Here is a 25661-nt window from a genome sequence, read left to right as displayed (position 1 = left end):
TAGGCAGTCCTTAAATATAATTTTCAAGAGGATGAATCCACGTAGGAAAGTTTGTAAAGAATTTTGATTGTTTATTCCAAGAGGGGTGGGACATAACGAGAACCCTTGAAATACAATAACTGTTCTTGGCAAGATAATTGCTTACGGTTCTTTGACAACGTCCGGTTAAATTAAGAGAACTATCACTGCACGTTTTCAGACTTTTACTTAGCTGTGATTTCATACAGATATTGACTGATATTTGTAAGGGCATATCTCTCTCTCTCTCTCTCTCTCTCTCTCTCTCTCTCTCTCTCTCTCTCTCTCTCTCTCTCTCTCTCTCTCAATAATAGATATACCTTGGAAAATAAAGTCTTTTAATATTTGTGGACATACAATAGACATTCTCTCGTTCATAAGCAAACGATCCAACTAGAGACGAGACTTTGTACCTAACCCGAGAAGAATCAGTGGCCCATTTTGTGGGGTACTTTCCCTATCACTGGCCGGGCACATTTCCATCTCTACTAAAATATAATAGTCATAAAGTTATCGTAAAAATTTGCATAAAGCTATGTTTGTTTATGTATCCACGCTTATAGTTACTAACAAAAGTTGACCTTTCCAATTTCGCTGATCAATGTAGTAGCTATAAAAGTTCCGAATGAATATTGACGAGTGCATCTATAATAGATAAACATCTATACAGATAAAGGTTAAAGGTGTCTGGTTTCAGTTCCAATTTCATCAGAATTGATGTTTACCAGAACGTCAGCTGGTCAAGCCCATCCCCTTCCCCCAACTGCGGTGCCCAACCACAGCAGTGGCCTCCCCATTAAACAGCTTCAAGCTCACGGTCCCGATCGGGGATCGATCTGCCACCATGCGAATGGTAGGCAGACAGGTTACCACTGTACTAGCCAGGAGGCTAATACAGTGATCTATTGCTGAAGTTTCAAGCGCTGAATTCGCTTTGCAATGTTCTGGCATCTCGACCAAGTTAGTGGTGATATCAGCATCTGCTTTGGATGGCACACGTGATAAATGGTTTCCAAAGTTAAAAGTTTTATTTGCGGCATCTAAAAATGCAATCCCTTACAGACTTTATACTTGGTAAAGTTGATTTATCATTGTAATTATTGTTTGCAATGCTTTGGCATCTCCAACAAATCAACGTGAAAGAAACGTGTTAAGATGACGGTATTTCTTTATTTATTTTATTTGTTTTATTTATTTTTTAATTTAGGGTGAGAGAAGAATGAAGGTAGTGAGGTAGCTAACCAAGATAGAGAATATTTAGAAAGTTTAGTATTAATAAGAGTAAAGCAAAGTTTGATTTACCCTTAATTTTATGTTTATAAATGTACATATTCTTGCTATGGTCTTAATGTTAGCATTGTACAATAATGATTTGTCAACATATTAACCTAGTGAATTGTATAAATTACATATCTGTATTACCTCTACGTAGTTTAATTCTATTAACATGAAGTTCCCCATTCAAAATCAAATGAATGCAGAGAGCGAGAAGGTTTCTTTATTTTTTATTTAGAGTTCCCCGCCACCATGAATTAGCCATATAATGTAAGCAAGAGTTTCGCCAAACAAAGGAAGGCAACGAATAAAGAAAAGTCACTATTACTTTTGTCTGTAACTAAATTATGAATCTCTTCAGAATCTCTTGATTAATTGTAAATAACATATGACAAGGATATTGACTAATGAATGATATTGCTTCTGTAAACACTCTGTGGAATATTTAGTTCGTAATCTTTTCCAATCTAACAAAGAAAGTTATAAATGTTAATAAAGCAAAAACCTGAATGACTTTATTCTTTACGATGCTAAACAATCATGTCTACTAAGTTTGTCTGTTCATTGGAGTCATTTCCTTTAATCATTGGGCTATTTTTCCCTGTTGTAGCCCTTGGGCTTAGAGCATCTTGCTTTTCCAACTAGGGTTGTAGCTTAGTTAGTGATAATAATAATAATACAGTAATTATCATGTATCCAAGTGTCACTTACCAACCCACTCATCATCATATTCTTCATCATTATCATTATCATCATCTCCTACGCCTATTGGCGCAAAGGGCCTCGATTAGATTTCGCCAGTCGTCTCTATCTTGAACTTTTAAATTTAAAACAATAATTCTCCATTCATCATCACCCACTTCACACTCCATAGTCCTCAGCCATGTGATGCTGGGTCTTCCAACTCTTCTAGTGCCCTTTGGAGCCCAGTTGAAAGTTTGGTGAACTAATCTTTCTTGGGGAGAGCGATAAGCACGCCCAAACCATCTCCATCTACCCCTCACCATGATCTCATCCTCTTATGGCACTCGAGTGCACTTGTCTATATCTAATATTAATGTTCGTAGAACAGATTTGAGCTTATAAGCGGTGTCAACATCCATGTGCAATTAGTTATATAAAATCAAATTCAAATTAATTTTGGAGAGTGTCTTAATCAATAATGAAATGCATCTAGATAATGTCTGATAACCAGAAGTGCTTGACATACTTGACTCTTGCCTGAAGATCACTGCTACTTCAGGATAATTGAATGCAAACATTCGTATATTGCTTAATCTTTAACATATAATTGAACACTTGGTTTCAAATTAGTCTTTTGGTTAAAGTAACTTTAATATAAAACAAGAAATATCAAACATAATTCTACAAAGAACGATATAATTTTGAATAACAATCAGACATCAATATTTAAGGTTTGTATTTAAACAATCAAAGGAAATGGGTAATGTGACTGTCAGATGTTTGTAAGCTTTCATCAGTTGCTTTTAAGAATCACAAGGATTTTGTTGAATATGGGCTTTATGGGCCATTCAGTTCACAGCCGTTAATGGAGGGGCACTCAGTAGGGCGCAAAATTCCGCCACAGCAACTTATATCGATATTTTTCTCGACCTTGACCTTGACGTATGACCTTAACATGCATTAATTGGTGTTTATTTTCATACACTAAAAATGAACCAAACTTGTAGTCTTTGCGATGACTATGTACAAACTTATTGCTGAATACGTGAATTGGACATTTTGTTTGACCGTGACCTTGACCTTTGACCTTGACCTTTCAAAATTTACTAATTTTCAGCTTTTTACAAATCAGTTAATCCCTGCAAGTTTCATTACTCTACGATTAAAATTGTGGCCAGGCAGCTGTTCTCAAACAAACACACACACACAAACATAACACACAAACTTGGGTGAAAACTTCCTTCCAACTTCTTTGGCGGAGCTAACAATGTTTATTCATTGTTGTTACTCATCTTGAAATATTTTATATTAATTTGTTCTTTACGATCTTGTTGTTTATTTCTTTTCCTCACTGGGTTATTTTTCCTTGCTGAAGTCTTTGGGCTTATAGCATCCTGCATTTCCAACTAAGGTTGTAGCTTGGCTTGTAATGATAATGATGATAACTATAGAGCGTTCCCACACATGGCATCAGAAATAGGAGGTAAATCCATTATGGTTTAACTAAACAGCAAATTGACAGGTTGCTTAACTGGTAATAATTTTGCTTGTTTTAACGTTATTACTAAGGAATATATTTTGCTATTACTTTGCTAGGAGTTTCAATATTGAACTAGAGGGGAACTCAGTAGAGTGCAGACCTCCGCCACGGCAGATTATTCCCCGTTGGCGTGGATTTTCATACACTTAAATATAAACCAAGTTTGAAGTCTTCGATGTCCAGACTTGTAGCTGATTACATGTATTGGACATTTTGCTTAACCGTGACCTTGACCTTCCAAAATTTAATAATTTACAGTTTTTTTTACACAACAGTTAATCCCTGCAAGTTTCATTACTCTAAGATTAAAATTGTGACCAGGAAGCTGTTCACAAACAAACACGCACACAAACAAATGCACAAACAGTGGGTAAAACATAATCTTCTTCCAACTTCGTTGGTGGAAGGAAAAAGTGGGGCCCTCCAAAGTAGTCATGAAAATCATATGCCTAACAATTCTGTTTCGTCAAAGCAGCCCATCAAACAGAGAATTAATTCATAAGTTCATCTATCATGATTAAAAGTATTCTCGTATTTCCGAAATAGTCTGCCAACCATCTCTGTATCTCCAGTGAGTAAAAGGTTAAGAGGAGAGATCTTACTTTACTATAATTATATTTGGAAGTTACCAGACGAGATTGGTAGGGCCTGGGAACACTTTGATATGTCTATGGTTGGGAGATTTCTTGAACACCTTTAAACTATCCAAGAACCATTATACCTGTAGTGAAATTCTTCTGTATTTATACGTTTTCCGAAATTCCACAATCCAGGTATTCTGCAAAACTGTACTCTTTTCCTAATTGTTTTTCTGTTCAGGTATTCCTCAGCACAGTATCTTGTGCGAATGTTTTTGTGATGTAATACCACTGGGAATGTTTACGAAATACTGAAAGACGTTAAGTCGCCATGAAGTGCACTTGGACCTCTTTAATGAGTTAACTAACTTTAAGAACGACTCTTTGGGATTTCTTTAATGCACAACGGACTACCTTTTAGCTTCTTTTATCCTCCTGTACAAGAGCATAGTCATCTTCTGATAGAAAGATTTTATTAGACATTCAATTTCAAATACTGATTTTATCTGAATTCCAAGATGTTACTAGAAGCTATAGTTTTAAATAGCCTTATATATTTTTTTTTTTCCATACAGGTAAGGTTCTCATAAAAAGAACTTATTAGATTTTTAGGATGGCACTTTTATTAAGAAATATTTTATTAAGAAATATTTTTAGGATGGTACTTATATTAATAAATATTCTTAAAAATAAAAATATCGGGAGGAAAAAATAACCGTTTGGGGACTGGAAATTCGAACCGCTAACCGTTTAGATTAACAGGTTAAAATTATATCCAAATTGGTCTCAGCTGTAATAATGATAGTAATAATAATAATGATAGTAATAATAATAATAATAATAATAATAATAATAATAATAATAATAATAAAATAATGATAATAATAATAATAATGAAAATAATAATAATAATAATGATGATAACAGGAATTTAAACATTATGGTAATGTCAACCCTCCCTATGGGTTTGTTAGCTTACTTTTTTTTTTTCTTTTTTTTTTAATTTCGAGTTAAAAAACCATCTCTCTCTCTCTCTCTCTCTCTCTCTCTCTCTCTCTCTCTCTCTCTCTCTCTCTGATAATCAAATAATCTAATTTAGGTATGAAACACATAGGTCCTAAAAGCATGGGTCCCACAGCTATTTCATCTAATAGATTAATTTCCTTTTAAAGAACCGATTCGGAAAATCGTATAAAGGTAAACACTAAGGTTTATGTACCACAAAACAGACACAGCAATCAAGATGGATGCGATGTTAAGCAGCTTGTTCGTAGAATAAGTAAATCCGTTAGAAAATCAATGAGTTGATCCTACATCAACAGTTTTAAATGGCAAGTCATTTTTTTTATGCATTAATCGTTTTTATAAAAATGCACCGAGGGAAGTCCTTTATATTATGCACTTTTTTGTAATACGGATAAAAGAGGAGGGATGCCAGGTAGGAGGGAGCAGGTAGGAATTTTCCATCATAACTTTGATAGTTTTCAATGATGGCAAGTATTATCACTTTACATTTAATGGATATTTTTTATCTTTAAAATTTTATACACAATTAGATTAACAATTTGTATTTTACCTCTAATGATGAATACACACGAAAAAAATCTATTGTATTTATAAATCGATTTCAATATAGTTGATACTTCGTAGATTTTCAAAAGCTTTATTCAATGTTCTTTTATATGAAAATCAGGCTTATTTAAGTTGCTTCTGCTGATTTACACACACACATATGTATATATATATATATATATATATATATATATATATATATATATATACATATATATATATATATATATTCAGTATATTATATATATATACAGTATATATATAAATATGTATTCAGTATATATATATATATATATATATATATATATATATATATATGTGTGTGTGTGTGTGTATGTGTGTGTGTATGTAAAGTTCTATTATACTTCTAATTCCCGATCAGGATATTAATCTCTGGTATCATCATTCAATTAGTTCTTTATGCATGCTGCCTAAGATTTTTCATAATTCTGACCATCCTTTATATTCAGATCTTTCCGGACAGTACCATTCTGTTCGTAATACTAGGCATGCAGTTAATTCTAATAGTCACGCTGTCTTCATCATGAGGCTCAATACTACACAGTAAGCTAGAAGTTTTATTCCAGCTGTGACCAAGGTAGTTGAATCGGTAGAACTTCAATAGTTGTAACTTGCAGCAAATGTTTTTTATGTTGAACAGGCTGACATAATTCTCTCTTTAATAGTTTATATATATGAAAGATTTGTTGCAATGTTGTTATTGTTCTTAAAATATTTCAATTGTTCATTACCTCTATATAGTTTATTTATTTCCTTATTTCCTTTCCTTACTGCGCCATTTTCCCCTGTTGGAACCTTTGGGCTTGTATCATTCTTCTTTTCGAACTAGGGTTCTAGCTTACTTAGTAATAATAGTGAAATAATTTATGAATTACATTATTAACATGATTATATCTAGCCATGAGGAGGTTGATAAGCTTTACAATATCTGCCAATACTCCATTTGTTAGCTGGATAATGATTAGATATCAGTGAGCTTTTGGTGTCTAATATATTCTCATTAAAAGGAAACACTCTGAGTCAATGAATCAGGAATGACCAAAATTGCAATTCAAATATTTCGAAATTCGTTCAGAAACATTATTGTTTCTTTTTGAAGTTTAAAAGGAACTGAGCCATCTATTTATTTCCGGATTAAAAGGAAATCCAAGTCATAACAAGAAACAAGATATTCACATATTTTTATCAAAATGGATCGAGTTGACTTTGCAAAGGTAGAACTTTTTTATGTTTTCTTTATTGTTTTATTTCTCTTTAAAAATGATAATGGTGAACAAATACCGTTATCCCTGACTTATGAAAACCAATCCGTCAAATAGAGGGGTTATTGCTTCTCTTGGGAATACATATTTTTTCTATATGCCTCTATGGTTTTCTTCCAGTAAATTTCTTCACCGTTATCCCTACGCTAAGGGATCGGTTGCCTGATGCATCTCCAATACCTTCTATCAAAGGCATCCTCACCCACCAAATCTCACGCACCTCTACCAGTGGGCATTCTGTGGTTTTATTCCAGTAGGGGATAGCGAAAACACAATGGGTTGCCCGTCTACCTACAAATGTATGATATTAACAGGAGATATTATTATTAAAATGGTTCAAGAATAAGACGAAGGGTGAAATATGTAGGATGATACCGATAAGGGTAGTGACTGCCAAATAATGAACCATTTAATGAAAAAAACTTTTCTTTCTCGAATATAAGTGGGAAAAGGGCTCTGAATGAACAAGCTTTGACCAGGGACCAACCACTCGTTGAAACACCACTGCTAGAGAGTTATTGGGTCCTTTGACTGGCCAAACAGTACTACATTGGATTCCTCTCTCTAGTTACAGCTCATTTTCCCTTTGCCTACACATACACCGAATAATCTGACATATTCTTCACATATCCTCTCTCCTCACACATCTGACAGCACTGAGATTACCAAACAATTCTTCTTCGCTCAAAGGGTTAACCAGTGCACTGTAAATGTTCAGTGGCTACTTTCCGGTTGGTAAGGGTAGAGAGACTCTTTAGCTATGATAAGTAGCTCTTCTAGGAGAAGGACACTCCAAAATCAAACCATTATTTTCTAGTCTCTGTACCACGGTCTTCTACTGTCTTGATGTAGAATTATCTTGTTTGATGGTACACTCGAGCCCAATAATGTCTTGTTTCTCTTCCTCTTGTTATTTTGAAGTTTTTATATTTTATAAGTAAAAGATTGATTTTAATATCGTTATTGTTCTTAAACTTCTTTTGTAGTTTATTTCCTGATTTCCTTTCCTCACTTGGCTATTTTCCCTGTTGGAGCCCTTGGGCTTATAGCATCGTGCTTTTCCAGCTAGGGTTGTAGCATAGCAAAGTAATAATAATAATAATAATAATAATAATAATAATAATAATACTCTCTTGTCGTTTATGAGAAAAAGCTCAAGGAATAAAAAGAAAGGTTTAGAAACAAACTTAGAAGAGGAACCAGTTTGATAGACTGTAAAAGTCTTTAAGAGAAACCTAATGGTGAGAGAGAGAGAGAGAGAGAGAGAGAGAGAGAGAGAGAGAGAGAGAGAGAGAGAGAGAGAGAGAGAGAGAGAGAGAGAGAATCTAAAATTTCTTTCTATTCCACATAATCCTTTTTCTTTTTATTCTAAAAATATGCATTTTAGGATTATGTTCATACATTTATGTTAGGTTGGACTGTAATGAAAGACATCGAATAAATTTCGCGAGATATAATAAACGAGAATAAATCTTAAGCCTGATTTCTCTGAATTAGATTTCAGATTTCAAGGAATTTTAGTATGATTGGAGGATTCTTTTTTTAGATTTCGTTTTAGTTTTATGAACGGTACGCAAAAGCAAACTTGTGTGAGGTTATATATCTTGGAATTTATTGACAATGGGCATTACAAGAGGATTTCTTCGATCAATAAGTTATATATATATATATATATATATATATATATATATATATATATATATATATATATGTGTATATATATATATATACACATATATACATATACATTATATATATATATATATATATATATATATATATATATTATATATATATATAAATAAGTTTATCAATAATTTTACTATCAAACGTGTAGAATTCTCTAATTATATACGTTCTTTCTAAAGTGAAGCAGTAGTAACTATCTTCGTTACTGCAGCTTAAAACCGACCTTTCTATGTATCTCTGACCTTCCTTTGGTCGTAGGCTATTTCGAAAGCTAAAGTTTTGCGGTATCCATTCTTTGCTGGCTTACCTATCAGATAATTAGCTTAATTCATAATACTTGATAGGAAGGTTTTTGTGGTTTTGTTATTTATTTTCAAACTGTAAATATGTTTAGACTCAATACTGCATTATGAATAACTATAGAAAGGAATGAATTTATGCGTTGATGATAAGAAAAGCTTCTATTTTCTTAAAGATTATTTGGCTAAAACATTTTTGTCGAGTCATTATATATAAGATGAAAAAGCATTACCATGGAATGGTTAATTTCCTTGTTGTATAAACCGACTTTACTAAGGAAAAAAGTGAAGGTTTATGGCAGGTCCACTATATCACGAAAGTCTTAGATTGGAAAAGAAAAACATTGTAACGAAGACTGAAAAAATTTGACTCATGGTACAATTTTGCGTTGTAATGGGTCTACACTGAAGTAAAAAAAGCCAATAGAATAGAGGAGTGAAGGGATAAGAAGTGAAAATGTAAGAGAATGAAAAGGCGAAAGAATGAAGGAATGAAGTAGTGGCGGAACAAAGAAGTGAAGAAGTGAAAGATTGGAAGGAGTGAAGGAATGAAGCAGTGAGGGAATAAAGAAGTGAAAGAAGAAAAGAGTGAAGGAGTGAAGTAGGAAGAAGCGAAAGAATGGAGGAATGAAGTAGGAAGAAGCGAAAGAATGAAGGAATGAAGTAGTGAAGAAATAAAGAAGTGAAAGAATGAAGGTTTGAAGGAATGAAATATGGAAGGAATAAAGAAGTGAAAAAGTTAAAGAATGTAGGAGTGAAGGAATGAAGCAATGAAGGAATGAAGTAGGGAAGGAATAAAGAACTTAAGAATTGAAAGAATGAAGGAGTGAAGGAGTGAAGGAATAAAGTAGAAGAAATAAAAAAGTGAAGAAGTTAAAGAATGAAGGAATGAACCAGTGAAAAAATAAAGAAGTGAAAGGATGAAGGAGTGAAGGAATGAAGTTGTGAAGGAATAAAGAAGGGAGAAAGTGAGAGAATGAAGGAATGAAGTAGTGAAGGAATAAAGAAGTGAAAGAATGAAGGTGTGAAGGAATGAAGTAGGTAAGGAATACAGAAGTGAAAAAGTGAAAGAATGAAGGAGTGAAGGAATAAAGAAGTGAAGGAATAAACTAGTGAAGAGGTTAAAGAATGAAGTAGTGAAGGAATAAAGAAATGAAAGAATGAAGGAATGAAGAAGTGAAGAAGTTAAAGAATGAAGGAATGAAGAAGTGAAGAAGTTAAAGAATGAAGGAATGAAGTAGTGAAGGAATAAAGAAGTGAAGGAATGTAGTAGTAAAGGCATAAAGAAGTGAAGGAGTGAAAGAATGAAGTAGTGAATGAATAAAGAAGTGAAGAAGTGAAAGAATGAAGCTGTGAAGGAATGAGGTGGAGGAATAAAGAAGTGAAAAAGTGAAAGAATGAAGGAATGAAGCACTGAAGGAATAAAGAAGTAAAGAAGTGAAAGAATGAAGGAATGAAGTAGTGAAAGAATGAAGGATTGAAGAAGTGAAGGAATGCAGTAGTGAAGGAATAAAGAATGAAGTAGTGAAGGAGTGAATGAATGAAGAATTGAAGATGTGAAAGCACTAATGAGTGAAGGGATGAGCCAGTGAAGGAATAAAGAAGTGAAAGAATGAACGGGCGAAGTAGTGAAGGAATGAAGTAGTGAATGAATAAAGAAGTGAAGGAGTGAAGGAATGAAGTAGTGAAGGAGTGAATAAATGAAACGGTGAATGAATGAAGAATTGAAGATGTGAAAGCACTAATGAGTGAAGGAATGAAGCATTGAAGGAATGAAGAAGTGAAAGAATGAACGGGTGAAGAAGTGAAGGAATGAAGTAGTGAATGAATAAAGAAGTGAAGGAGTGAAGGATTGAAGTAGTGAAGGAGTGGAAGAATGAAGTAGTGAATGAATGAAGAAGTGAAGAAGTGAAAGCATGAATGAGTGAAGGAATGAGATAGTGAAGGAATAAAGAAGTGAAAGAATGAAGGAGTGAAGAAGTGAAGTATTGAATAAATAAAGAAGTGGAGGAGTGAAAGAATGAAGTAGTGAAGGAGTGAAAGAATGAAACAGTGAATGAATGAAGAATTGAAGATGTGAAAGCACTAATGAGTGAAGGGATGAGCCAGTGAAGGAATAAAGAAGTGAAAGAATGAACGGGCGAAGAAGTGAAGGAATGAAGTAGTGAATGAATAAAGAAGTGAAGGAGTGAAGGAATGAAGTAGTGAAGGAGTGGAAGAATGAAGTAGTGAATGAATGAAGAAGTGAAAGCATGAATGAGTGAAGGAATGAGGTAGTGAAGGAATGCAGAAGTGAAAGCATGAAGGAGTGAAGGAATGATGTGCACTGGGACAGGAGAAAGGTACAGGTCGATAGTTCGAAGATGATCGTAAACTGTTCAAGTACCCATAAGGAACCTGATCATGGCAAGAGGATATTGCTCATCACGAGTTTATGCTCAGTTCTTCTTTGGGAAATAATACATTTGGGAATAAATCTGAAGTAATGTCTTCCAACTGGTCTCTTCTCTCTTTTCATCTGGATTTATCTTTTGCAAATTGAAGTTGCGATAGAAAATTATTCATCTCTTCCAGAAGTCGTTTTTGTTTATTCTTTTCAAGTTAAGAGGTAAAGGCACGAGAACTGATCATCAGCGTTTCTTTTACTTTATTACAGATGGTTTATTACAGCTTCTTTACATCCGTCTGTGTTTCTTTCCTTTAAGAGAGGACAGATCATTCGTAAATTGAATGTTCATAATACAAAGAACAATTCTTCAGGGTTTTCTGGGCATTAAAACTTGAACATACAATCTCAAGTTTATAAAAGAGGAAGATTCTCCCTCTAAACAAAATCGTTAACCTTTCTTTTAGGAGATTAAGGATAAAAAATTTTATTTGCTATCCATCACGAAAATTAAGACTCGCCAGAAGATATATATTACTTTACCGATTAGTATGTGACGGCCGAGAGAAAGGTTATGACTCAAAGGCAGGATGCAATCAACTGAGTAACTTTATTAAAGAACACTCTCCTTTATATACAAAACCTCAAGGCAACAGGCAAAAACATGTTCGAGAAAATGACAATGTTACATAGGCGACACGCAGACATGTTTATTCTGGTTCTTTTTACTGCGAGGGAAGAGCGCAGCTACAAGCATGATATATACAAAATAATTTATGTACGATCGTGTGACACACGGTTGGTACAAGTATGATGATTTGCTTAAGGACGATTGTATTATTGAATATATTATTCCCTAAGACTTATTGCTTTTATGAATAATTGCGTTTTGGTGACTGTCAGGATTTTCTCATCAACCACAGAGAAAAACTTGATCAATAAATTTTCCACAAAACTTGAAGGTTTCTCTTATCAGACCCAAAAGCTGATTTCTTTCGCAGTCAAGAATATCACCAGGACCCAATGCAATCTCTTATCAGACATTTATTATTATTATTATTATTATTATTATGATTATTATTATTGTTATTACTAGCCAAGCTAGTCGGAAAATCAAGATGCTTTAGGCCCAAGAGCTCCAACAGGGAAAAATAGCCCATTGAGGAAAGAAAACAAGGAAATAATTAAACTACGAGAGAAGTAATAAACAATTGCAATAAAATATTTAAAAACATTAAAAACATTGAAAGAGATCCGTTTTATATAAGTTATATAGCTAAAAAAAAAAAAACAAGAGGAAGAGAAAGAAGATAGAATAGTGTGCCTGAGTGTACCCTCAAGCAAGTCAGTGGGAGACCATGGTACGGAGGCTATGGCAAATCATCTTTCTGATCAAGGCAATCGCTAATTGCCATATTGGAATGATTTTAATTAATTAATTGAATTGCTAAAAGTAGTAGATAATGAAACAGCTGCAATATATTTAGAATAAAGTGAAAAATAAGATCCAGAAAAAGATTTTTCAAACATGAAAGGAAACTAAAAATCAGTTTTAACCGGAAGTAAATGGTCATCCTTCGGGTAATGTATTTTATATAACACTGTTGGGTCTTGGAATCTTTCTTCACAATACAAGGACGAGGGCATAGTTGTCCCCCTATAATCTCATTAGAGAGAGAGAGAGAGAGAGAGAGAGAGAGAGAGAGAGAGAGAGAGAGAGAGAGAGAGAGAGAGAGAGAGAGAGAGTTAAGAAGCTTTCACTACAAATCATCAAACTCTTCTGAACATGCACAATGAACATGTTTCATAAAAACAGTCAATTGAATTCAGTGAAAAGTATGTAACTCTTCTCCTCATCTCTTTCAGATGAAGACTTTTAAATCGCTGACAATGCCCTGGCAATTAAGGAACTCATTCTCTAATTTTTTGAAGAATTTTTAATGTCTTTTGAACTAACATTTGAACTAAACTAAACATACCTCTCAAATACTAAACTTACGACTGTAATGAGTAAAGGGCTAAAAACTTTTGCCTGTTTTATTCTCTCGGCTTTTGCTTTCTCATCACAAAAGCTTCCTTCGAGCATACGTAACTGACAGTTTGATATCAGTTATGTCAAGGAATGGAATTGCTTTTTCCAAAGAGATTTAGACCTAATATAAACAAAACTTTTTAATCCCGCAGAAAAGGACAAGAACTCGAAGAAATAAGAATAAAATGACTGGGATGAACAAATCCCAACCAAAAACGGTCAACACAACGCCCCTTTCCAAATTCATAAATGATATATCAATAAAGTGGAATAAAAGAATAAGAATATACAAAATAGGGACAAGTCAAGAAAAAATAGCATTACGTAACTTTCTCTTCCTCTTCCTTTGAGCAGTTGTTTAGAGAAAGCGGAGGCGACTTGAGAGATTGTAGAAGTTAGTGACAGATACATATGCAAAGAAAGGAGACGGATCGTTGTTGTTTTCTTTCTTTTGGACATAAGAAGAGTTTGTTATTCTTCATGAGGGGACAAACATTTCGCGTTTCTTTCCGACTCTCCTCTTTTATCGTGCTTTATCGTATTTATTCAAATACTTTATAACATGAAAATTTTTATCAGTGGTCCCATTTATGTTACACAGATAGGAAAAACAATTATTTTTTGATACAGAAGTTCGGTGATAAAATATAAACAGTATATATATATATATATATATATATATATATATATATATATATATATATATATATATATATATATATAAAATTTATTGATCGACATTGTCAATATATTCCTAGAGATGTAACCTTATACAAATGTGTATGCTCGTGCGCACTGTTCATAAAATTTCAAAGGAATTCTAAAAAAAATAAAATCCTCCAATCATAGTAAAATTCCTTGAAGTCTGAAATGTAATTCAGGGAAATCAGGTTTAAGATTTATTCTCTTTTATTAGATCTCGTGGCATTTATTCGATGTCTTTCATTACAATCCGACCTAACATAAATGTATGCACACAATTCTAAAATGCATATTTTTAGAATGGAAAGAACAAGGATTATGTGGAATAGAGAGAAAGACATTTTAGATTCTCTCTCTCTCTCTCTCTCTCTCTCTCTCTCTCTCTCTCTCCACCATTAGGTTTCTCTTAAAGACTTTTACAGTCTATCAAACTGGTTCCTCTAAGTTTGTGTTTCTAAACCTTTCTTTTTATTCCTAGAGCTTCTTCTTATAAACGACAAGATAGTATTATTATTATTATTATTATTATTATTATTATTATTATTATTATTTATTTATTTATTTATTTATTTATTATTATTATTATTATTATTATTATTATTATTATTATTATTATTATTATTATTATTATTATTATTATTATTATTATTATTATTATTATTATTATTATTATAAACGCTTGAGTGCTTGGACGAGGATTAAAACTGGTAGACGAGAATGACCATGAATGTGAGGTAAATCAGTTGTTGTTTGCGGATGATACTGTACTGGTTGCAGACACAGAAGAGAAGCTTGGCCGATTAGTGACAGAATTTTGAAGAGTGTGCGAGAGAAGGAAGTTGAGAGTTAATGTGGGTAAGAGTAAGGTTATGAGATGTACGAGAAGGGAAGGTGGTGCAAAGTTGAATGTCATGTTGAATGGAGAGTTACTTGAGGAAGTGGATCAGTTTAAGTACTTGGGGTCTGTTGTTGGAGCAAATGGTGGAGTGGAAGCAGATGTACGTCAGAGAGTGAATGAAGGTTGCAAAGTGTTGGGGGCAGTTAAGGGAGTAGTAAAAAATAGAGGGTTGGGCATGAATGTAAAAAGAGTTCTATATGAGAAAGTGATTGTACCAACTGTGATGTATGGATCGGAGTTGTGGGGAATGAAAGTGACGGAGAGACAGAAATTGAATGTGTTTGAGATGAAGTGTCTAAGGAGTATGGCTGGTGTATCTCGAGTAGATAGGGTTAGGAACGAAGTGGTGAGAGTGAGAACGGGTGTAAGAAATGAGTTAGCAGCTAGAGTGGATATGAATGTGTTGAGGTGGTTTAGCCATGTTGAGCGAATGGAAAATGGCTGTATGCTAAAGAAGGTGATGAATGCAAGAGTTGATGGGAGAAGTACAAGAGGAAGGCCAAGGTTTGGGTGAATGGATGGAGTGAAGAAAGCTCTGGGTGATAGGAGGATAGATGTGAGAGAGGCAAGAGAGCGTGCTAGAAATAGGAATGAATGGCGAGCGATTGTGACGCAGTTCCGATAGGCCCTTCTGCTGCCTCCGATGCCTTAGATGACCGCGGAGGTAGCACCAGTAGGGGATTCAGCATTATGAAGCTTCATCTGTGGTGGATAATGTGGGAGGGTGGGCTGTGGCACCCTAGCAGTACCATCTGAACTCGGTTGAGTCCCGTGTTAGGCTGGAGGAACGTAGAGAGTAGAGGTCCCCCTTTTTTGTTTTGTTTCATTTGTTGATGTCGGCTACCTCCCAAAATTGGGGGAAGTGCCTTGGTATATGTATGTATGATTTATTATTTATTGTTATTGCTATTGTTATTGTTATTGGTATTACTTGATAAGCTACAACCCTAGTTGGAAAAGCACGATGCTATAAGCCCAAGGGCTCCAACAGGGAAAATAGCCAAGTGAGGAAAGGAAATCAGGAAATAAACTACAAAAGAAGTTTAAGAACAATAACGATATTAAAATAAATCTTTCATATATAAACTATAAAAACTTCAAAATAACAAGAGGAAGAGAAATAATTCAATAATATGCTGGAGTGTCCTCTCAAGCAAGATCATTCTACCCCAAGACAGTAGAAGATCATGGTACAGAGGCTATGGCACTACCGAAGACTAGAGAACAATGGTTTGCTTTTGAAGTGCCCTTCTCCTAGAAGAGCTGCTTACCATAGCTAAAGAGTCTCTTCTACCGTTACCAAGTAGGAAGTAGCCATTGACCAATTACAGTGCAAAGTTAACTTCTTGAGCAAAGAAGAATTGTTTGGTAATCCCAGTGTTGTCAGGTGTATGAGGAGCGAGGAGAATATGTAAAGAATTGGCCAGTCTATTCGGTTTATGAGTAAGCAAAGGGAAAATAAGCTGTAATCAGAGAGAGCAATAAAATGGTAGTACTTTCTGGTCAGTCAAAGGACCCAATAACTCTCCAGCCGTAGTATCTCAACCGGTGGCTGCTGCCCTGGCCAACGTACTACCTACTACCTAGTAATAGATAAATAAGTTGAAAAGATTGTTCATTCAGAGCCCTTTGCCCACTTTTACTCGAGAAAGAAAAGAGTTTTTCATTTAATGGTTCAATATTTGGCTGTCACTGCCATTATCGGTATCATCCTACATATTCCGCTCTTCGTCTTATTCTTGAACCATTTGAATAAGAATATCTCATATTAATATCATACATTTGTAAGTAAACGGGCACCCATTGTGTTTTTGCTATCCCATACTGGAAGAAAACCATAGAATGCCCACTGGTAGGAGTGCGAGAGATTTGGTGGGTGAGGATGCCTTTGATAGAAGGCATTGGAGATGCATCGGGCAACCGATCTGTTAACATAGGAATAACGGTGGCAAAGAAATTAACTGGAAGAAAACCACAGAGCCAAATAGAAAAAAAAATGTATTCCCAAGAGAAGCAATAACACCTCTATTTGACGGATTGGTTTTTATAAATCAGGGATAACGGCATTTGTTCACCATTGCCATTTTTAAAGATAAATAAAACAATAAAGAAAACATAAAAAAGTTCTACCTTGGCAAGGTCAACTCGCTGCATTTTGATAGAAATATTTGAATATCTTGTTTTTTTGTTATAAGTTGGATTTACTTTTAATCCGGAATTAAATGGATGGCTCAATTCCTTTTAAAACTAGAAAAAGAAACAAAAATGTTTGTGAATGAATTTCGAAATATTTTAATTACAGCTTTGGTCATTCCTGATTCCTCGACTAAGAATAAGTCCTATTTTTATCCAACTTGATATTTTAATGATAATATAATAGACACCAAAAGCTCACTGATATCTGATCATTCTCCAACCAACAAAGGGGGTATTGGCTGATATAAAGCTTATGAACCTCCGTATGAGCACGAATTTTGCATGTTATTTGCCTGGCTAGATATACTGTAGTCATGTTAATACTGTCATTCATATACTGTATATCATTATTATTATTATTATTATTATTATTATTATTATTATTATTATTATTACTAGGTAAGCTGCAGCCCTAGTTGGAAAAGCAGAATGCTATAATCCCAAGGGTTCCAACAGGGAAAAATAGCCCAGTGAGGGAAGGAAATAAGGAAATAGATAAACTATATGAGAGTTAATGAACAATTGAAATATTTTAAGAACAGTATAAACCTTAAAATATCTTTCATATATAAACTATAAAAGGAGACTTATGGCAGCCTGTTCGACACTTGATCACAGCTGGAATAAAACTTCTAGATTACTGTGTAGTATTAAGCCTCATGATGGAGAAGGCCAGACTATTAGAATTAACTGCATGCCTAGAATTACGAACAGGATGGTACTGTACGGGAAGATATGAATGTAGAGGATGGTCAGAATTATGAAAAATCTTATGTAACATGCATAAAGAACTAATTGAACGATGATACAAAAATAATATCTTGAACAGGAATAAGAAATTTAATAGAAATTTATATGTATATATTTATATATACATATATATATATATATATATATATATATATATATATATATATATATATATATACATATATATATGTGTGTGTGTGTGTATGTATATATATGTATGTTTATGATAAATTTTGCACATTTAGACGTGTTTTTTTTTCATATTCAAATAAGCCATATATATTAATACACTAATGGCTGGATTCTCTTACCGACCTCGGGATCTGAGCCCCAAGGCGAAACCACTCAAAGACAATAGCATCTGACTGGCCGGGAATCGAACCAGGATGTATCCTGGACCAGGGTTCGATTCCCGACCGGTCAGATGCTACTGTCTTTGAGTGGTCCTGGATCTGAGTTCGATTCCCGGCCGGTCAGATGGTATTGTCTTTTGAGTGGTTTCGCCTTGGGACTCTGATCCTGAGGTCAGTAAAAGAATCCAGACATTAATGTATTAAAATATGTAATATGTTATATATATATATATATATATATATATATATATATATATATATATATATATATATATATATATATATGTATATATATTATATATATATGTGTGTGTAAGTAAATCAGCAAAAGCAACTTAAATAAGCCTGATTTTCATATAAAAGAACCTCAAATAAAGCTTTTGAAGATCTACAAAGCATCGACTACATAATTTATTGAAATCGCATAATGAATAAAATAGATCTTTTCATGTTTCTTCATCATTAGAGGTAAAATAAAGATTGTCAATCTAAATATGCATAAAATACAAGAGAGAAAAAATATCCATTAAATGTAAAGTGATAATACTTGCCATCAATGTAAACTATTGAATTTTTGATGGAAAATTCCTACCTGCTCCCTCCTACCTGGAATCCCTCGTCTTTTATCCGTATTACATAAAAGTGCAAAATATAAAGGACTTTCCTCGGTGCATTTTTATAAAAACGATTAATGCATAAAAAATAAATTGATTGTTGCCATTTAAAACTGTTGATGTAGGATCAAGTAATTGATTTTCTAAAGCATTCCTTTTTTTTATTCGATAAAGCTCCTCAAAGTCGCATCAATCTTTATTGCTCTCTCTATTTTGTGGTGCATGAACCTTACTGTTTACCTTTATGCGATTTGTTGAATTGGTTCTTTAAAATTGAACTAATCCACTAGATGTGGGGCCCATGCTTTTAGGACTTATGTGTTTCATATCTAAATTAAATGAGAGAGAGAGAGAGAGAGAGAGAGAGAGAGAGAGAGAGAGAGAGAGAGAGAGAGAGAGAGAGAGAGAGAGAGAGAGAGAGAGAGAGAGTTTAAAAAGAAAGTGCGCTAACAAATCCATAGAGAATATTAACATCATAATGTTTACATTCCTATATTATTATTATCATTATTACAGCTGAGACTAATTTGGATACAATCTTAACCTTGTAAATCTAAAGTTAGCTGTTCAAATTTCATATCCCCCAAATGGTTATTTTTTTCTCACCATATTTTGGTTTTCTAAGAACATTTCTTAATAAAAGTATAATCTTAAAAAATCTAATAAGTTCTTTTTATGAGAACTTCACCAGTAAGGAAAGAAAAGAAAAATATATGAGGTTATTTAAAACTTGCTTTTAGTAATATATGTAAGTCTGATAAAATCAGCATTTTAAATTAAATGTATAATGGAATCTTTCTACCAGAAGATGACTATCTTCTTATCCTGGAGGATAAAAGAGGATAAAAGTTGGCCGTTGTGCATTGAAGAGATCCCAAAGAGTCGTTCCTCATTAAAGAGGGCCAAGTGCATTTCATGTCGACTTAAACTTTTTCAGTATTTCGTAAACATTCCGAGTAGTATTATATAAAAATATTCACAAAACATACTGTGCTGAGGAATACCTGAACAGAAAACCAATGAGAAAAAGAATACAGTTTAGCGGGATACCTGGATTGTGGAATTTCGAAAAACGTATAATTGAATATGGAAGAATTTCACTACAGATATAAAGGTTGTTGGCTAGTTTAAAGGTGTTCGAAAGACGTACAGTAATGGAGGTTATGGTTTCATCACAAAACTTAAACACACACACACACACACACATATATATATATATATATATATATATACACATATATATGTGTGTATATATATATATATATATATATATATATATATATATATATATATATATATATATAACGACTGAATATCTGGAGGCATTGGGCAATTCCCCTCCTTACCTAATTCTCTATTATTTTTATTTTCCCCATTTACTCATATTTTCTATTTAAGGCTTACACCTATTTGTCAATCTATCAACCATAGACATGAAAGTGTTCCCATACACTACCAATCTCGTCTGGTAATTGACTATCAAATATAATTTCAGTAAAGTAAGGTCTCTCCTCTTAACCTTTTACTCATTGGAGATACAGAGATGGTTGGCAGACAATTTGGAAGTACGAGAATATTTTTAGTCATGATAGATGCACTTATGAATTAATACTCTGTTTGATGTGCTGCTTTGACGAAACAATTGTCAGGCGTAAAATTTCCATGGCTGCTCTGAAGGGCCCCACTTTTTACCTCCACCAAAGAAGTTGGAAGATTATGTTTTACCCCCTGTATGCGTGTTTGTTTGTGAACAGCTACCTTGCCACAATTTTAATCGTAGACTAATGAAACTCGCTGGTATTAACCGTTTTGTTAAAGAAAAAAAAATGGAAGTGAATAAATTTTGGAAGGTCAAAGTCAAAGGTCAAGTTTACAGTAAAGCAAAATGTCCAATACTCGTAATCAGCCTTAATTTTGGACATCGTTGTCACAGTGACTTCAAATTTGGTTCTTATTTGAGTGTGTGGAAATCCACGCCAACGAGAAATAAGCTGCCGTGGCCAAGGTTTGCACTCTACTGAGTGCCCCTCTAGTTCAATATTGATACTCCTAGCAGAGTAACAGCAAAATAGATTTCTTATAATAATGTTAGAACAAGCATAATTATTACCAGTTAAGCAACATGTCAATTTGCCGATTAGTTGTACCATTATGGATTCACCTCTCATTCCTGATGCCACTTTATCATCATAATCATTACAAGCTAAGCTACAACCCTAGTTGGAAAAGCAGGATGCTATACGCCCTAGGGCTTCAACAGGGAAAAATAACCCAGTGAGGAAAGGAAATAAGTAAGCAAAAAGGAAGTAATGAACAATTAATATGAAATATTTTAGGAACAGTAACAACATCAAAATATTGTTACCTCCGCCCACGACGTTGGAAGGAGATTATGTTTTTCCCCTGTTTGTGTGTTTGTTTGTGTGCATGTGTGTCTTTGTTTGTTTGTGAACAGCTTCGTGGCCACAATTTTAATCGTACATTAATAAAATTTGCATGGATTAACTGTTATGTAAAAAGCTGGAAATATTAAATTTTGGAAGGTCAAGGTCAAAAGTCAAGGTCACGGTCAAACAAAACGCCCAATTCACGTAATCAACCATAGGTTCGGCCAACATGGTCGCAGAGACTTCAAACTTGGTTCACATTTGAGTGCAGGAAAATCCACGCCAACTAATTCATGTTAAGGTCATCGGTCAAGGTCAAGGTCGAACAAAAGGTCGAGAAACAAGCTGCTGCGGTGGAGGTCTGTGCTCTACTGGGTGCCCCTCTTGTTCTGTATTACGTTCCATTAACAGCTGTGAACTGAATGGCCCATAAAGTCCAAATTCCAGAATATCATTCCGATCCTTAAAAGAATTGATGATAGCTTTCAAACATTAGGCTATCACATTACCCATTTCCTTTGATTGTTTAAATACACACCTCAAATACTGATGTCTATTTTTTACTCCAAATTATATCGTTTTTTACAAATTATGTTTGATATTTCTTGTTCTATATTAAAGTTACTCTCACCAAAAGACTAATTTGAAACCAAGTCTTCGATTAAAGGTTAAAGATTAAGCAATATACGAATGTTTACATTCAATTATCCTGAAGTAGCAGAAATCTTCAGGCAGGAGTCAAGTATATCAAGCACTTCTGGTTACCAGACGTTATCTGGATGCAATTCATTATTGATTAAGACACTCTCCAAAAGGTAAATTGAATTTGACTTTATATAAGTAATTGCACATGGATGTTTACACCGCTTGTAAGCTCAAATCTGTTCTACAAACATTAGGATTATATCTATACAAGTGCACTCTGGTGCCATAGGAGGATGATATCATGGTGAGTGGTAGATGGAGATGGTTTGGGCATGCTCTTCGCACTCCAAACTTTCAACAAGGTTCCACCAGGCACTAGAAGAGTTGGAAGACCCAGGCCTACATGAGTGAGGACTATGAAGCGTGAAGTGGATGATGAGTTGAAAATTGTTGATTTAAATAAAAAATGTCAAGGTAGAGACGAGTGGCGAAATCTAATCGAGGCCCTTTGCGCCAATAGTCGTTGGAGATGATGATGATGATGATGAGAGGATTAGTAAGCGACGCTTGGATACATGATTAGTATTATTATTACTAGTTTGCGCACTTCCCGCATCGTCCCGACGAGTTCACGAACAGTTCGCGCATAGTTCACGCCGCATTCACGAAATTTTGTCGTGACCAAAATTTTGAACATTTCAAAATTCTCGTCACGACATGCCACGATGTCACGACAGGTTCACGACGAGTTCACTCCAGTTCACGACGAGTTCACGCCAGTTCACGACTCGAGTCGTGACAATGCGTGCCACAAATTCGTGCAAGTGTTAGGGTACCTTTAGGGATCCAACAGGAAAACATAGCCCAGTGAGGAAAGGAAATAACTCCAATGAGCAGTCAAGCTAACCCGACATGATTGTTTAGCATCGTAAAGAATAAAGACATTCAGGTTTACGCTTTATTAACATTTATAACTCTCTTGTTAGATTGGAAAAGATTATGAGCTAAATATTCCATGAAGTGTTTACTGAAGCAATATCATTCATTAGTCAATATCCTCGTCATATGTTATTTACAATTAATCAAGAGATTCTGACGAGATTCATAATTTAGTTACAGAGGAAAATAATAGTAATTTTTCTTTATTCGTTGCCTTCCTTTGTTTAGCGAAACTCTTGTTTACATTATATGGCTAATTCATGGTCGCGGGGGAACTCGGAATAAAAAAAAAATAGCCTGCTCGCTCTCTGCATTCATTTGATTTTGAATGGGGAACTTTATCTTAATAGAATTAAACTACGACGTGATAATAGAAATATCTAATTCATGCAATTCACTATGTCAACGTGTTACTAAATCATTATAGCAAGAAAATGTACATTTATATATCTAAAACTGTGGCTAAACCACACTTTCTTTACTTTTACTTATACTAAACTTTCTAAACTATTCCCTAACTTGGTTAACTAGCTAACTGTCTTCATTCGTCTTTCACCCATCTTTCCTATCGGCAAAAGGGGAAAAAAAAAAAGGTTGCCGTAATCTTAACACGTTACTTCAACGTTGATTTGCTCAGGCTGTCCATGACTCCTGAAGGATTTTTTTTTAGCACCAGTCGCCCTCTACTGATCTAACCTTATATTACTTGAACTTATTGATAATCAGGTCAATGGGGAAGAAAATAACGGAGGTTACACATTCTAGGTATAGTTAAAGCCGACGTTGCTTTGTTTTACTAAGAGTAATAATCGTCAAGGAGGTATAATTAAACCTCCTTGATAATAGTAGAAAAAGATAGTTTGGCTTTACGTATATATATATATATATATTTATATATATATATATATATATATATATATATATATATATATATATATATATATATATATATATATATATTTGTATAATGCTGATATTGAACGAAGAAGTTACCCTAACCAAAGAGAGTTGTAAATCTGTGAAGTCCAGTTGACTTTGCCAAGGATAACTTTTTAATGTTTTCCTTATTGTTTTGCTTCTTTCCAAAAACGTAATAGTTAACTAGAACGAATCTACTTTACAAGGAATGACTTTATTCTGACTTGCGTCTTCCTTTATTTTACAAGGAGTGAACCAAATTTATTTACTGGAACAAATAATTTTCGGTTAATGAGAGCTTAATTAAGTTCACTAATAATATTTAACATTAAAATAAAAAAGAACAGTATTCATCCTCATAACAATAACAATTGAACTTCTCCTGCTGATGTATTTGTTTAGAATAGATTACTTTGCAGCTCCAAAAGCAATAATAACAATGGCAAGTCAACTTTTACCAATTATAAAGTCTGCTAGGGTTTGCATTTTTATTTACTTCCGGAAGAAGGAAAAAGTTTTCCTGAGAGCAAAGCGCAGTAAATAAAACTTTTAACTTTGGAAACCATTTATCACGTGTGCCACCCAAAGCAGATGCTGATATTACCACTAAGTTGGTCGAGATGCCGGAGCATTGCAAACCGAATTCAGCGCTTGCTTCTTTCTATCTCTCTATCTATCTCAGATGCACTCGTCAATTTATATTCGGAACTTTTATAGCTACTACCTCGATCAGCGAAATTGGAAGGCTTAACTTTTAGTATTTGTAAGCACGAATCCATACCCAAACATGGCTCATATGTAAATTTTTACGACAACTTTACGACTATTATATTTTAGTATATTTTTAGTAGATATGGAAATCCAGATGAACTGGATTCAGGGATCAATGTAGTCTTCAAATATGGAACTCCTGAGGAAGCAAGTAAGCTTCACGTCCTAGGCTGCGTTGCACAAATGAGGTCAGTTTTGAAAGCTCTGCATCAACTTCTTTGCAACCTTGGAAGCTTGAGCTGCATCGGAGAAAGAAGAGAAACGGCATGGATAGGAGTTCAGAAACTGTTTCATCACAGAGAAAATGCAAGAGCATCGAGGCCACAATTTGTCATAGGGGAAGACACTGCTCCAAATGGAATCGAGTCCGAGATCAATGCAGATCACATACCAAATCTCTGCGGGAGCGTGTAAGCTTCACAATTTGGTCTGCTTTGAACAAGAGATGGTGTTCACGAAGAATCAATGTCAGTCTGGTTGCAAAGAATGGAATAGGGAGCTTCATGAAACTCCTACAGCCTTTTGAAAATCATTCATGTATTTAAAAATGATCTTAAAATTTCGTATCTAGATTTCAAAGGATCTAAAGTTGTCATGAAGGTATAGTTTATAAGATACCATGTGGATGTGGAATTTTTTATATAGGACAATCGGGGAAACCATAAGTATAATATAAGAGCAAATAACAAAGGTAATGCCATTTGTGTACATAAAAATATATGTAATTATCCACTTGATTGGCAACATTCACATTTTTATTTTAAAAACACTGATTTTATAGAGAAAAACGTCATTGAAACAACGCATATATTTTATAGTGAAAATGAGAATTTCAGTTTATCTCCTGGCCTGTATAAATTGGATTCTTGTATTTTACACAGTATAAATTGACAGTACAAACTTGAAAATATTATTCAATAGGTTTTGTTTGTGTTTACCTAGTACTTATCGAGGTTTCTATTACTTGTTTAGTTTTGCCTGTTGGGTAATGATAGTATCTTTTTTATTTATTTATTTTTTTTATGATTCAAAGCCTCTCTTGTATGTACAAATTTGTGTATTTGTTCTTTTCATAATAAATGCTCTAAGCAGGGGTCCAGTGGAGAACGAAACTGAAGAGCATTTCTTCATA

At 34.0% G+C, this 25661-nt stretch overlaps 1 protein-coding gene across 1 annotated transcript in view; it reads left to right on the top strand.

Annotated features, from left to right (window-relative positions):
* The window catches only part of LOC137634339 (zinc finger BED domain-containing protein 5-like), a 36418-nt gene extending 11475 nt beyond the window's left edge, over positions 1-24943 (top strand). The window contains exon 3 of the mRNA XM_068366736.1: positions 24596-24943. Within this exon, the coding sequence (XP_068222837.1) occupies positions 24596-24943 (348 nt within the window). The remainder of the gene's footprint in view (positions 1-24595) is intronic.
* The last annotated feature ends 718 nt before the right edge of the window (positions 24944-25661 follow it).

This window comes from Palaemon carinicauda, chromosome 3, assembly GCF_036898095.1.
Source record: "Palaemon carinicauda isolate YSFRI2023 chromosome 3, ASM3689809v2, whole genome shotgun sequence".
In the NCBI taxonomy this organism is placed as follows: domain Eukaryota; kingdom Metazoa; phylum Arthropoda; class Malacostraca; order Decapoda; family Palaemonidae; genus Palaemon; species Palaemon carinicauda.
The sequence above is the reverse complement of the archived record's forward strand: the minus strand, read 5'-3'. Positions and strand labels throughout refer to the sequence as shown.